Source organism: Scyliorhinus torazame, chromosome 3 (genome assembly GCF_047496885.1).
Source record: "Scyliorhinus torazame isolate Kashiwa2021f chromosome 3, sScyTor2.1, whole genome shotgun sequence".
Lineage (NCBI taxonomy): Eukaryota > Metazoa > Chordata > Chondrichthyes > Carcharhiniformes > Scyliorhinidae > Scyliorhinus > Scyliorhinus torazame.
In genome coordinates this window covers 261103099-261117412 of record NC_092709.1, presented here as the reverse complement: position 1 = coordinate 261117412, position 14314 = coordinate 261103099, and the positions used below count along the sequence as shown (strand labels likewise).

The following is a 14314-nucleotide window of genomic DNA, read 5'->3' as shown; positions in this document are numbered from 1 at the left end:
TGGTTTAAGAGGGCCCTGTCACAGAGGCAGAAGGGGGTGTTGGCGTTGTCAAACTTGTTACATTATTATTGGACGACGGATATGGAGAAGGTGAGGCGGTGGTGGGAAGGAGAGTGGCAGCATGGGTTAGAATGCAGGAGGAATCTTGTAGGTGGTCCAGCTTGAGGACTATGGTAATGGTGGCGTTGCCACTGGCTCCAAGGATGTATACGGAGAGCCTAGTGGTGCAATCCACAGTGAAGGTGTGGAGCCAACTGAGGAGGCATTTTAGATAGTGGGGATGTTGGCGTTAACGCTTCTGTGCGAAAACCACGGATTTGAGCCCGGGGGGGGGGGGGGGGGGGGGGGGGACGATGGTATGTACAGGAAGTGGAGAGAAGTGGGGCTGGTGAGGGCGAGGGATCTGCACCTGGAAGAGAGGTTTGCTAGTATAGAGGAACTGAAGGAGAGGGTAGAGCTCCCAAGAGGAAGTGAGTTCAGATACATGCAGGTATGGGAATTTGGGCGGAAGTTCTGGAAAGAGTTCCCCAAGCTGCCGAAGTATGCCTTACTGGAGTGACTGCTGCTCCCGGACGTGGAAGAGGAGGGCAGAATCGGAGACATATATGGATGGCTGGAAGAACAGGGGGGTGAGCAGGTGGTGGAGAATAAGGAGAAGTGGGAGGGGGAGCTGGAAGGGGAGATAAACTGGGGAGTGTGGAGTGAGGCGCTATGTAGGGTAAACGCGACTTCCTTGTGTGCGAGGATGAGCCTAATACGATTCAAGGTGGTACACAGGGTGCATATGACTTGGGCGAGAATAAGTGGGTTCTTCCAGGGAGTGGTAGACTAGTGCGAGAAGTGTGGCAGCGGACAGCAAACCACGCATATATGATCTGGGGCTGTGAGAAGTTGGGCGAGATACTGGGCAGGAGTATTCACGACACTAACAAAGATTGTGGGGGAAGAGGTCGGGCCGGATCCTATGGTGGCGATATTCGGGATATCAGAGAAGCCAGAGCTGATGGAGGGGAGGAAGGCCAATGTCGTGACCTTCGCCTCTCTGGTTGCCCAGCGAAGGAACTTGTTGGAGTGGCGGTCGGCAACGCTGCTGATGGTGGCAGCCTGGCTAGGAGACTTACATGGCTTTCACCGTCTGAAAAAGATTAAATATGAACTGAGGGGTTCAGTGAAGGGCTTTGAGGCAAGGTGGGGACTGTTTAAGGCCATATTTAAGGATGGTGTTTGGCATGCGGAGGAGGGGTGTGTGGGGTGAAAATGGGGAAAGATTTGTACCAACTGTATAATTGTGTGATGGGGAGCATGCTCCCTGGATTGTTCATGTTTTGTAACTGTTTTGAATAAGTTTGGAATAAAATATATTTTTTTAAAACTCAATATTCTCATCAAAAGATCCCATCGTGCCAAAATCTCCGTGGAAGGACCTGCGTGTGCACAATGTGCAACAAATCTTTAGCACTACCCTGCTTCGCTGCTCCCCAAAACAAGGCACAACCCAAGCTCAGCCTTTTTCCCTTTGTGTTTTGCAGCATTTCCCAGTCCTAAATTTGGTGTTGCAGTGTACTTGCTACTCAGGGTTACCGATTTCCTTTCGGGCGGAGCACACAGCAGGCTTCTCTCCAAGGTGGTTTCCTTCTAATTTTTATGTTCCAACGGTGGCTGCAACTGTTCTTTCGCTCCTCAGTCGGCAGCTTTCATGTAGCAACAATTCCAATTTTGGTTTTTTTAGGTGCCTACAAACACTGTTCGCCTACCGCATCACCAGTCTTTATGTGGCAGATTCAATATTGAGTTGACCGGCCTTTGAGGTTCAACCAAAATATACAGCTTTATTTAGAAGATGTTAACACCAGCTGCTAGATTGCCCGTTTGCCCGCACAAACGGCCAATTATGTCATCAGAATCATTTTCTTAAAGTGCCCCTCTTCAGCTACGGGGCTGCTCCCGAGGAAACACTAAAAACACAACAGGCATCACTAAATTTGGGGTACTGCATGCTTGCTCACTTTGGATGCCAGTTGTTCTGTGGAGCTTTACTAGACTGAGAGAGTGCGATCACTCTGCAGATGCACCCTTTAGATACGATGCCCAGAGTTGCGGAGCTCTCAGGTTTTGGTGCGGCGAGCAAATCAGAGGCTGCCCACCAGCGATACGGCATGAACCCCGAGATGAATAATTAATGGTGTCTGAAGCCCATGATAAGGTGTGAAAACCTACTATTGAGTGAGCGTGAGTTGAACGCCCTTACCTTTTTCAAGGATAATCCTGGCCTTTGTGTACAACTGAACTTAAAAGCAATTCTCATTCAACTATAAGTAAGAGCTATCAATGTTCCTCTACATTGAAATCTGGATTCAATCGTACAAAATAAATTACAAAAATGCATGCCATAAGTGTTGCATATTTAGATTTTAAAATCTCATCCACAAGCATCAAATTAAAATTTGGGAAGTATGTTGGGGCTGGGGGTAGGGCAAGCCCTTTCATAGTCAATTATTTGTGTATTAGATGATAACAAATTTCTCACTTTCCCATGTCTGTTGTCATGTCATCATCAGACTGAAAATACTTACGTTAATGTAACAATTTTATCATTCATAAGCATATTTTAAAAGGTTAGATGAGGTTATGGGGATAGAACATAGAACATACAGTGCAGAAGGAGGCCATTCGGCCCATCGAGTCTGCACCGACCCACTTAAGCCCTCATTTCCACCCTATCCCCTTCACCCAATAACCTCTCCGAACCTGTTGGTCACTAAGGGCAATATATCATGGCCAATCCACCTAACCTGCATGTCTTTGGGTGGAGACGTGCGCTGGGTGGAGTTCTCTTTCGGAGGGTCTGTGCAGACTTGATGTGCCTCCTTCTGCACTGTAGGGTTCTATGATTCTAAGAAAGTAGCTTTCTCCTTCTGTTCTCTATCTATATAGCTAGGATGATGGTGATTCTCTACAGATTTTGTATATACAATATCAATACAGAAATCCACACAGTTAAATGATAAATCTGCCACCAAGTTATTCCTTTACCTGTCCAGCAGAAGTTAATGCAAGTGAAGACTGGCTCCCGGCACACACCTTCCTAACGTACAGTCCTTGTAAACATTCAATAACCTTTGGTCTGTACACTCGGTTAGTTTCCCCATGACCAAGTTTACCTAAGATTACAGAATTATACCAATTAGGAAATGGATCAGGAAATGAAAATCCAATATAACTTTGATGGTATCAAACATTTTTTTGCGTTACTTATTTCTGTACAACCTCCTAGATTTGGGCAGGCCGCCCAATGTCTCTCTTGCCACCCTGTAACATTTCATACAGGAAAAGGGCGGGTAGGGAGACAAGTGCTGGGTTTTATGAGCACTGTCCCACTTTCAAATCCACTGATAGGGGAGCATAAATCCAGCTCAAAGTCTGCAGTTTGCTGAGAGCGACACAGCATAACGTTGAAATGATGAGCCAACAGAAAGAAAAAGCAGCTGATTTTACTTCAATCCTTAGATAACTACCTTGGAACACACTCAGCATTATTAATAATCTTTATTATTGTCACAGTAGGCTTACATTAACACTGCAATGAAGTTACGGTGAAAATCCCCGAGTCACCACACTACGGTGCCTGTTTGGGTACACAGAGGGAGAAATCAGAATGTCCCATTCATCTAACAAGCACGTCTTTCGGGACTTGCAGGAGGAAACCGGAGCGCCCGGAGTAAACCCACGCAGACATGGGGAGGACGTGCAGACTCTGCAGAGACAGAGACCCAAGCTAGGAATCGAACCTGGGACCCTGGAGCTGTGAAGCAAAGGTGCTAACCACTGTGTTACTATGCCGCCCAATGTTGTTCACAGCTTTAAAAAAAATGTTGCCATTGAGATCACTTGGTCAGCAGCAATATGGATAACTCAAATGACTGACTCAAGAAATTGGATCCAGGTAAGTTCTTCTGCAATAGACAGAATTTAAGCACAAGGAGCTACATTAAAAACTAAACGACAACAAAAGAACATATGAAATACAAAAAATATATATTTTACTAAAAAAGGGAATATATGGAAATTTTAATGGGTTTCAAGAAGGAACGAGACAGGTTCCTGCCAACAAATAAAAAAAGAATATTAGAATTCCTAGATTAAACTGCAAACAGGTGGACCAAATGGACCCAGAGTCGTCTTCTGACAACTATATCCAGAAGGCATTGTGTCATGGGGTTTGAACAGGATTTATTTCTCTTCGTGCAATAGGAAAATATACATCCAATGCTCAAAATTTTGAATAGTCTGTCCTTTGTCCTTCGTCACTATGACAATTTTTTCTCCATCAAGAAGCACAAGAATTTCCAAAATATGTAACATGAAAAATTAATATTTACACAGATCTGATTTTTTTCAGGATTTAAAACACAGCTTAAACATATTATTGGCAAAGATGAATACTGAACATGTATGTGGGCAGAAATGTTGTTCACAACATTAAATCAAAATGTCCTAAAAAGCGGCTTTGTTTACTGCAGTCAATTATCCAATCACACAGCACTGGAGGTAATTCCAGATATCGTTCCTGTGACACTCTCAGAAGAACTATCCCTGCTCTTTCCCCATAGACTTCCTTTCAGAATTTCAAGCATTTATTCAATTCCCTTTTAACCGACTCTTGAATTTGTATCCACCAACATTTTATGCAGTGCATTCCCAATTATAATTTGCTGTGCAATAACAATTTCCCTTATTTTCCTTCTGACATTTCTGTGTAATCCCTCAAATCCATGTCACCTAGTACGCAACACTCCTTTCAGCGGGAAGGAGTTTTTACTCTCTCAAAACCCTTCATGATTTTAAAGGCTGCTATTAATTCTCCCTGTAACCGACGTCCGGTGACGGAGATATGCTGAACGGACACAGGAAAGGTGGCTCTCCTCCTGGAAGTAAGAATTTGGGCACTTTTAGCCCACAAATAGGCTACTAAGTTTGCAAAAATTTCCCCAATCCTCCTTCAAGATCACCACAGTAACCGAAAAATGCCCGCAAACAATTCTAGGGGATGAAAAGACGGCAGGATCAGTTAAAGCCTGGAAAGGAAGATCAGGTGAACGACAAGCACACAGTGTGGGGACTGAGCTGGCTGTACCTGAACAAGCCGAGTCACCGAGGCAAATGCCGGCCTACCTCCTGATAAGCGAATGGATGGAACTCCTAACGCAGCAGCTCCTAAAGCACAGAGACGGCATCAAACTAGAGATGATGGCAAAGGTGAAGGCAGCAGTTGCGGATGCCATGGCCCCCTTCAAAGTGGCGCTGGAAAAGATGGAGCAATGACCAGAGGCAAACATTGGGGAGCTGGAGAAGGCAGTCACCGACCAGAGCAACTGGGCGGCACGGTGGCACAGTGGTTAGCACTGTGCCTCACAGCACCAGGGACCCAGGTTCGATTTCGACCTCGGGTCACTGTGTGGAGTTTGCACATTCTTCCCGTGTCTGCGTGGGTTTACTCCGGCTGCTCTGGTTTCCTCCCAGTCGAAAGATGTGCATGTGAGGTAGATTTGTTATGCTAAATTGCCCCGAGGTGGGTTACGGGGATAGGGTGGGGGGATTCGTCCTCAGTAACATGCTCTTTCAGAGGTTCGATGGGCCGAATGGCCTCTTCTGCACTGTAGGGATTCTATGGATCGTCTCATTGGAGACGGAGGTGGCAAGGTTGGTGGCAACCCAAGAGATGCTGAAAGGGAAGGTCGAGGACCAGGAGAATCGGTCGTGATGCCAGCATCTCCGCATTTTGAGCTTACCGGAGGGTACCCAGAGGGGGACTCGAAGATTAAGCAATTTCTGGACGGACTGAACATGCCGGTCTTGGGGGGAGATAGGGGACGGGGCCTGGAAGCACCATTAGAATGGAGGGTAGTCATGGAGAGCATTAACTCCTTGCAGGTGGGGAAGGTGCCGGGGCCAGACAGATTCCCGATGGACTTCTATAAAATATTTGCGCCAGCACTGGCCCCACACCTGCGGGGAATGTTCGCAGACTCACTAATAAGGGGTACCCTGCCACCAACGTTGGCTCAGGCCTCAATATCGCCAAACCCCCAAAAAGGCAAAGACCCGATGGAATGCAGGTCCTAAAGACCCATCTCACTCCTCAACACCGACTCCAAGGTCCTGGCGACGGGTCAGGAGAGAGGTAGTAGCGGAAGATCAGACGGGCTTTGTCAGGAGCATGCAGCTAACAGCGAACATCAAGCACCTGCTGAACATGATAATGACCCAATCTGCGGGGATCATCACCTCCCTGGTTGCAGAAAAGGTCTTTGACAGGGTTAAATGGAAGTACCTCATAGAGGTACTGGAACGGTTTGGGCTTGGGCCAGAGTTCACCTCCTGGGTGGAACTACTGTACAGCACTCCCATAGCGATCATTCGGACCAACACGTCCAGTTCTGTATACCTTCGGCTACACAGAGGCACGAAGCAGGGATGCCCGCTGTCCCCTCTGCTGTTTGCCCTGCCGATCGAGCCACTGGCAATCGCCCTTAGAGCGACGAAGGGGTGGAGAGGTGTCCAAAGGGGAGACTCTCTGTGCAGAAGACCTACACCTCTACCCCTGGCCAGCATGGAAAGAATAATGAAACTCCTGAAAGAGTTTGGAGCCTTCACAGGGGGTAGAGCATGTAGCCATCTAAAATGGCTGATTCCCTATTAATGTGGCCAAAACCCGATTTAAAATGGCTCACCGAAAAGGCTGATGGGAAAAGCAGCCAACAGGACACAAACGGACAGCTGCAGACAGAATAGAGTATTCGGCTCTGGGGAAGTCGGCCCAGATCGATACTCAAGACCATTAGCAGCACATGAACCCAGACATCTGCAGTTTAATCGGCTACCCCGGGAACAATTGCAACATATTAGCAATTGAATGCCGGGCCAGACCTGTCGGCGCCTGCAGTGGCCGAAACAAAGACAGGTGAACGACCACCCCCCGATCGAGGAATCGCCCCGTTATTGGACGTATCGAACCCAGTGATTGGGAACAAGTCCAATCACTTGGGACTCAGGGTCAAGGGCCGCCCTGAGAGGCGGGAAGCCCCTGGGCCCTATAAAGTGAGGGGCCAAGTTCAGATCTCGCTCTCTCTCCCTTCTTCTCCTGCTCGAGACCTTCGCAAGAACATCGACCAGAAACTGTAAGTTTGACTCCAGCGATCGCTACCCGATAAAGACTCCTAGCCATCGACCTGTATCAGCCTTTTTGAATCCCGCAGGCCAGATCGGATTCGATAAGCCATTTGTTTCCCTGACCTGGTGGGCACTTCCTAAAGTTTAGTATTGGCCAGTAGTGGTAGGTTTCTATATAGATAGTGGGATTATTGTGTAAGCATTACTTGTTGTATATAATAAATGACCGTTGATTTCAATCTTACTAAGTGGTGTGCTGACTTATTAATCATAACTCGAGCTTGAACCACGTGGCGGTATCAGAAAGATACCTGGCGACTCGTGAGCAAAGGTGACATAATCAGAGGTAATAAAACTAAGGCTAAAAAGAACAAGCAGAGCTGGAGGGCAGCCGTTCAAACTGTCCCAGATCAAACTCTGTGATCTGGGGGATCCAAATAGCCCATGACTGGACATGGATCCACAAGTGGAACCTGGTGAGTCTGGTGGAAGAAGTTAAAAAGAATCTGTAGAGGTGGGGTTCACTCCCACTCTCCCATGCAGGGAGACTGCAGACGATCAAGATGAACGTGCTGCCCAGGTCCGGCTTTCTGTTCAGATCACTCTCGATCCACATTCCCAAGGTCTTTTTCAACACCGCCAATAAGTCAATCATGGTGTTTGTGAGTGTATGAGTGTGTGCGCGCGTGCATGCACGTTCGTGTGTGTGTGCGCGTGCGTGTCCACCGCAGAAAGAGTACAGGGATGGGTCAAGGAACCAGGAGCGGAGCAGGTGAGGACAGAGGAAGGTTCTTGTGCAGGGACATCCTTCCGAACGCTAGCCACAACCGCACTCCCATCCCACCAGGGCCAGATACTCAAAAAAGCCCAGTGGTAGTAACCACACTCCGAACGTGGAATCAAATGAGGCAGCACTTCGGACTAACCAAAATGTTCACCATGGCCTCTATCTGCAATAATCACAGGTTCACTCCCACAACAATGGAAGCCTCTTTCAAGAGGTGGAGACAGGACGAGAGGACTCAGAGGTTTCAGCTCCCGAGAGGGAACGACCCAAGGTACATAAAAGCAAATTACCGCGGATCTGGAATCTGAAACAAAAACAGAAAATACTGGGCAATTTCAGCAAGGCTGACAGCATCGGTGGAGAGAAAAGGGAGCTAACGTTTCGAGTCTGAATGACTCGTTTTCAAAGCTGACAAATGATTGGGCTCTTTCTGAAGAAGGAGGTCAAATGTGGACGGTGCCAGGGAGGCCCAGCCAACCACTCCCACAGTGCCCCAGTCTTGTCGGGTACTGGATGTTCTTCTTTGAGGCCATGTCCAAGGTTGTGGAAGTGAGGATGGAGCCTTGTCCACTAGTGGCAGTGTTCGGAGTATCAGAGCAGCCAGAGCTCTTCACGGGGAGGGGTTAACGCCCTACCCTTTGCTTCCCTGATCGCCCAGAGGCTCCTGCCGGACAGAGCAAGTCACGGAACAAGGAAGAGAAAGAAAGGGTGGGGGAGGGGGAGAGAGACAGAGAGAGAGAGAGAGAGAGAATGCACCCAAGAGAAACATGGGAGACAGGCAGAAGGGAGGGAAACTATAATAGATCAGTTAGCTGGCAAATTAATGCCTGAACCACAATGCACATAAACCACTGTAAATGAGTGTTTTGGCCAAGTCTTGCAATGTAAAGTTTGCAAGAGAAATATTTTCATTAAGGGGAGCTATTGCTACAGCTGTTGGTGGAACGTGTTCTTTAACTGATTTTTGTGTTGGTCAGTTTGGCCCTATGGATTTGTGATATAAAATGTTAAAAGCTCAGTAAAAATATATTTTTTAAAACTCTCCCTTTAACCCACTCTGCTCTCAGAAAAACGATTCCAGTTTCTCCAGTCTTTCACATAACCAAACTAACTGTTCCATGGAACCATTCTCGGTGAATTTCCTCTGCACCCTCACCAAGACCTTGCCATCCTTTCCAGAGTATGGTGCTCAAAAGTGAACACAATACTCCAGCTGGGGATTAACTGGTGATTTGTAACAGTTTAGCAAAACCTCCATACTGCTGCATTCCTATCCCATATGCTTTTTGAATAGTCTTCTCAACTTCTCAAGCCACCTTCAAAAGTATTATGAATACAAATGTTCTAACATTTCTGTTTAATAAAGAATGAAGGTGGATTCAGCTTACCATTGTCTCCCCCTCCAAATGACCACACCGTTCGTCCATCCTGTGACACAGCAATAGTATGGGAGCTGCCACAAGCTACTTGGCCAACACTACTGATATCTTTCACAAGAGCTGGCAAATTACGACTATGACTGTCGCTGTGTCCTGAAGTTTACAAGGAATAAACAAATGATATACCATCAGGCTAAATAACTTATGCACCTACAGACATATTCTGCAACTGAAAATTTAACAAACTTAAAATCAAATTTGAGAAAATGGCAAACATTTGAATGTTAGCAATTATAATTTATTTTAATTCAACAAAAAGGACAGCACACTGAAACAGGAATAGACAACACCACACTGATCCAAATCGCAAGAATACAACACAACACAAGATCACAATAAATAGAAGGACTAGGCCACCAGGCCCTACAAGCCTGCCCTGCCGTTTAATATGATTTTGACTGATCTACGCCAGCCTCAACTCTTTTTCTGTGCCATTTCCCATAGCCCTCTATTCCTCAATCTATCAAATATTTATCTACCTCCACATTAAATACTTACAAACATCCAGCCTCAACCACCCTCTGCCAGAAGAAATTTCCCCCATTTTGTCGCTATGTCCCCTTGTTTGAGACTCTCCCATTAGTGAAAACATCTCATATACCGTGCCAAGCCCCCAAAGGATCTTATACGTTTGAATAAGGTCATCCTCTCTCTTCTAAACTCCAATGAATACAGACCCAGACAGGAAAACCTTCCTCGCAAGTCCCTCACCTGCAGATACCTAAAGCTTTCCGCCTACAAAAACCCAACTTCTCTGACAGCTACTCCAGGCTTGCAAACTGTCCTCAAGAAACAAGCCCTCCATGCCATCCACCCTCTTATCCACTCAGCCCCAAAACCTGGCAACCAGTCTTGCCGGCTCAAACGATCATCACAAATCAGCGCCCGCTTCGACATCCGATCCAATTTAAAATGCTGGCGAAATTGACACCAGATTTTCAATGCCGCAACCACCACTGGATTACCTGAATACGTCCCTGGAGAGGTTGCCAGCGCCCACAGCCCCGTCCCCTCATGTAAGCCCGACTCCATCTTTACCCACACTGCCTCCTGATCCCCACACCAACCCAACACCTTCTCAGCGTTTGCCGTCCAATAGTAGATCAAGCTCAGCAATGCCAAACCCCCTGGCTGCCAATCCCTTTGCAGGACCGTTCAACGAATCCTAACAACATTATCCAATAAAGGGTAAAAAATCAGCCTCTCCACCCCCGCAAAAAAACAGCAAGCACTGGAATAGGAACTGAAAAGGTGTCAAAATGTTCATCTTCACAGATTGCACTCGGCCTGTCAAGGACAGAGGGAGGTTATCACACCTCCATAGGTACCGCTTAACCTGACCCACCAGACTCAAAGTTTAAATTATGAAGCCAAGCCCAATCCCGCGGTATCTGCACTGCTAAATATCTAAAATGAGTGCCCATCAAACAAAAAGGCAACACCCTCAAATTATCTCCCTTCTGCGGCAGGGTAATCGAAATACACTCACTCTTCTCCAAGTCTAACTTATACCCAGAGAATGCACCAAACCGCTTCAACAGCACCATTATGCCCCCCACTGTAGGGACTGGGTCCGAAATGTACACTAACTGGACGACCCCCCCCCCCCCCTCCACTCACCCAAATTCCAAAGGTTCTATCACCAACACAAATAAGAGCGGGGACATAGGGGCACCCCTGCCTAGTTCCCCTATACAGCTGAAAAAACTTCGAGCTCATATCATTCATGCGAACACTAGCCTTGGGTTCCTTGTATAACAGTCTCACCCATGACACAATCTTGGGCCCAATCCCGAACAGCTCCAAAACAGATACTTCCACTCGACCCCATCAAAGGCCTTTTCCGCGCCAGCGCCACAATGACCTCCCCCCCCACCCCCCAAACCGACAGTGGAACAGACGGCGCACATTAAAGGACAAGTGTCTACCCTTCACAAACCCTGTTTGATCCTCCCCAACAATGCTCAGGAAGCACTTCTCCAATCTGAGCGCCAGCACCTTTGCCAGGATCTTTGTATCAATGTTCAATAACGAAATTGCCTGATATGAACCACATTCCACCGGGTCCTTCTGCTTCTTCGGAAGGAGAGAGATAGATGCCTGCCTCATCGTCTCCGGGAACGACCCCCAAGTCATTGAGTCCTCAAATGCCTCCACTAACCAGGAGTGGCATGGTAGCACAGTGGTTAGCACCGTTGCTTCACAGTGCCAGGGTCCCAGGTTCGATTCTCGTTTGGGTCACTGCCTGTGCGGTGTCTGCATGGTCTCCCCGTGTCTGCGTGGGTTTCATCCGGGAGCTCCGGTTTTCTCCCACAAGTCCCGATAGAAGTGCTGTTAGATGAATTGGACATTTTGAACCCTCCCTCAGTGTGCCCGAATAGGCACCGGAGTGTGGCGACTCGGGGATTTTCACAGTAACTTCATTACAGTGTTAATGTTAGCCTACTTGTGACAATAATAAAGATTATAAAAAAGGTATAAGCCGGTTGGTAAACTTTTAATAAAATTTTCACCGGGAACCTATCTGGCCATTTACCTGTCTGCCTGTTTCCGATTACCTTCCAAACTTCCTCCACCGCAGTGACTCCTCTAACCCTTCCCGATCCTCCTCCTCCAATGTAGGACACTCCAACCCCTCCAAAAACTCCTGCATGTCCAATTCATCCTCCGTTTTCAACCTGTATAGCCTCTCATAGAACACCTCAAACGCCGTATTCACCTTCTCGGGCGCAGCCACCAGCCCACCTCCCATATCCAGCACCAGAACAATCTCTCGAGAAGCTGTCTGCCATCTCAACTAGCCAGCCAACAAGCAGCTGGCCTTCTCCCCATGTATGTACATCACCCCCTTGTTCGCCAGGTTAAACTACGTCTGTAATACCTTCCTACTAGCCAACAGCTCTGGGGTGGGACCCTCCGCAAATTTACTGTCAACCAGATCATCCACCAGCCACTGGCGTTCCTCCCTAGCCTCCCTACCCACCTGTGCCTTACATGCACTTATCTCTCCTTACACAACTGCCTTCAACACCTTCCATAACACCTACGGCAAGACCTCCCCATTTTTATTAAATCCAAAAGTTCATCAATCGCCCTGGTCTCCCTCATAATATCCCAAATCTGCTAACAATCCTATATCTAAGCTCCCAGCCTCCTCTCCAGCACCACATCTACCAGGTACGGGGCGTGATCTGAAATTACATTTGCTGAATATGCCGCTCTCCGCACGTGCAGCAACAGGGACTTCCCCATAATACAAAAATCAATACGTGACTAGACCTTGTGCACTGGCAAGAAAGAGAACTCCCTGCCCTCTGGGTGTATAAACCTCCATGGGTCTGGCCCACCCATCTCCCTCATAAACGCTGCCAACAACTTCACCCTCCCCCCAACAAAGGGGTCAAAGATTTTGGCTTATAACGGTCCACCTTCGGATCCAAGACCCTATTCCAATCCCTGAGCAACTGATGCATGTCCGCATCCAGAATAGTCACCATCACCCTCCATGAAATCTACAGTGTACACATTCACCAACACTACTGACCTGCCCTCCAAAACCCCCGAGTGAACCATCCAGTTTGCATTAAGTACTCACCAAGTCTACCAAAGTCTCCCTCTCCCCAAGTATAAAGCTCTCCATCAGATGTAACTGATGCACTATGTCTGTATCCTGCTGACACGCAGACCACAATCTATGAAAGAAAAGTCATATGCATTATTAGTGGCTGCCTTGTTCCAACTGGGATCTCATGCAGACTAATATTTTAAATAAATAACATCTTGCATCATGATGTAACTTTAAACTGTCAGTGAAAATCACAACAATACTACTCGATGATCAAGTTAGTAAAATAAGGTTCATTTGTCTGCCAAGATTATCAATTTAATACAATGTCAGTAACTGCTCCAAATATTGCTATTCCCATTTTATTAAATTAGCATTTTCAGCAGTACTAAAGTTATTGTTTATTTGGAATTATTGTATTACAGACCACCAATCTGAAAAAACGATCTTCTCCAGTTCTTGAATATCAATTCAAAAAAACTAAAAAGCTATAAATCTGAAACGAAACTGAAAAAAAAAGCACAGATCAGTCAATATACAAGAGAATAGATAGTTTGAGACTTCAGGTATCCATCAGAGATGAACATTCAAAGATAAGCCAGCAATTTTGTCCATTAGTTGGAGAGAAAAGATCTATTTTGAGGAAGGTAGTCGATAGCCCAATCACAGAGAGGGAATTGATTGGCCTGAAAAGAGTTTATCTAAAACTTTCACACTGAACATTTATCTGACTAAGTCAATGGAAGACATTTTTAAAAAGTACAAATTGGTGAGAACAAAACGTCCACCATTTCCATTTGTTGAATCTCTCACGTAGTTTGTCAAAATCATAAGTTTTGCAAGTACTTGTTGTTCAAATATTCTTCGTGTTTCACTGACACAATATTATATAAAAATCTAATACTTTTCTGGTAAAGGTATTCCATCATACTCAGCACAGAGCACTGAGGGGTAATAGATATAGGACAGAGGTCAGAGGTAGGTTCTTTGCGCAAAGAGTAGTGAGGCCGTGGAATGCCCTACCTGCTACAGTAGTGACCTCGCCAACATTGAGGGCATTTAAAAGTTTATTGGATAAACATATGGATGATAATGGCATAGTGTAGGTTAGATGGCTTTTGTTTCGGTGCAACATCGTGGGCCGAAGGGCCTGTACTGCGCTGTATTGTTCTATGTTCTATAATAGCAGAACCCAATGTTTTACAGTAAGCTTAGGGGTTAAATATTTATGTATTGTTCCTGTGTGTTCATGCGTTGAGGTAAAAAATACCTAAAGTGACAACACCACCAGAAAGGAAAGTGCTAGGTGAGTCATTTTTAAAAAATTTACTGATATCAATTTGGCTAATAATC

General features: G+C 46.4%; 1 protein-coding gene across 3 annotated transcripts in view; it reads right to left on the bottom strand.

Annotated features, from left to right (window-relative positions):
• The window catches only part of LOC140409077 (probable E3 ubiquitin-protein ligase HERC1), a 701933-nt gene that overhangs the window by 605932 nt on the left and 81687 nt on the right, over positions 1–14314 (bottom strand). For all 3 annotated transcript variants that reach the window (XM_072497165.1, XM_072497164.1, XM_072497166.1), the window contains exons 6-8: positions 12992–13088; positions 9346–9489; positions 3034–3161 (exon numbers count right to left, since the gene is read on the bottom strand). In XM_072497165.1, the coding sequence (XP_072353266.1) occupies positions 3034–3161; positions 9346–9489; positions 12992–13088 (369 nt within the window). The remainder of the gene's footprint in view (positions 1–3033; positions 3162–9345; positions 9490–12991; positions 13089–14314) is intronic.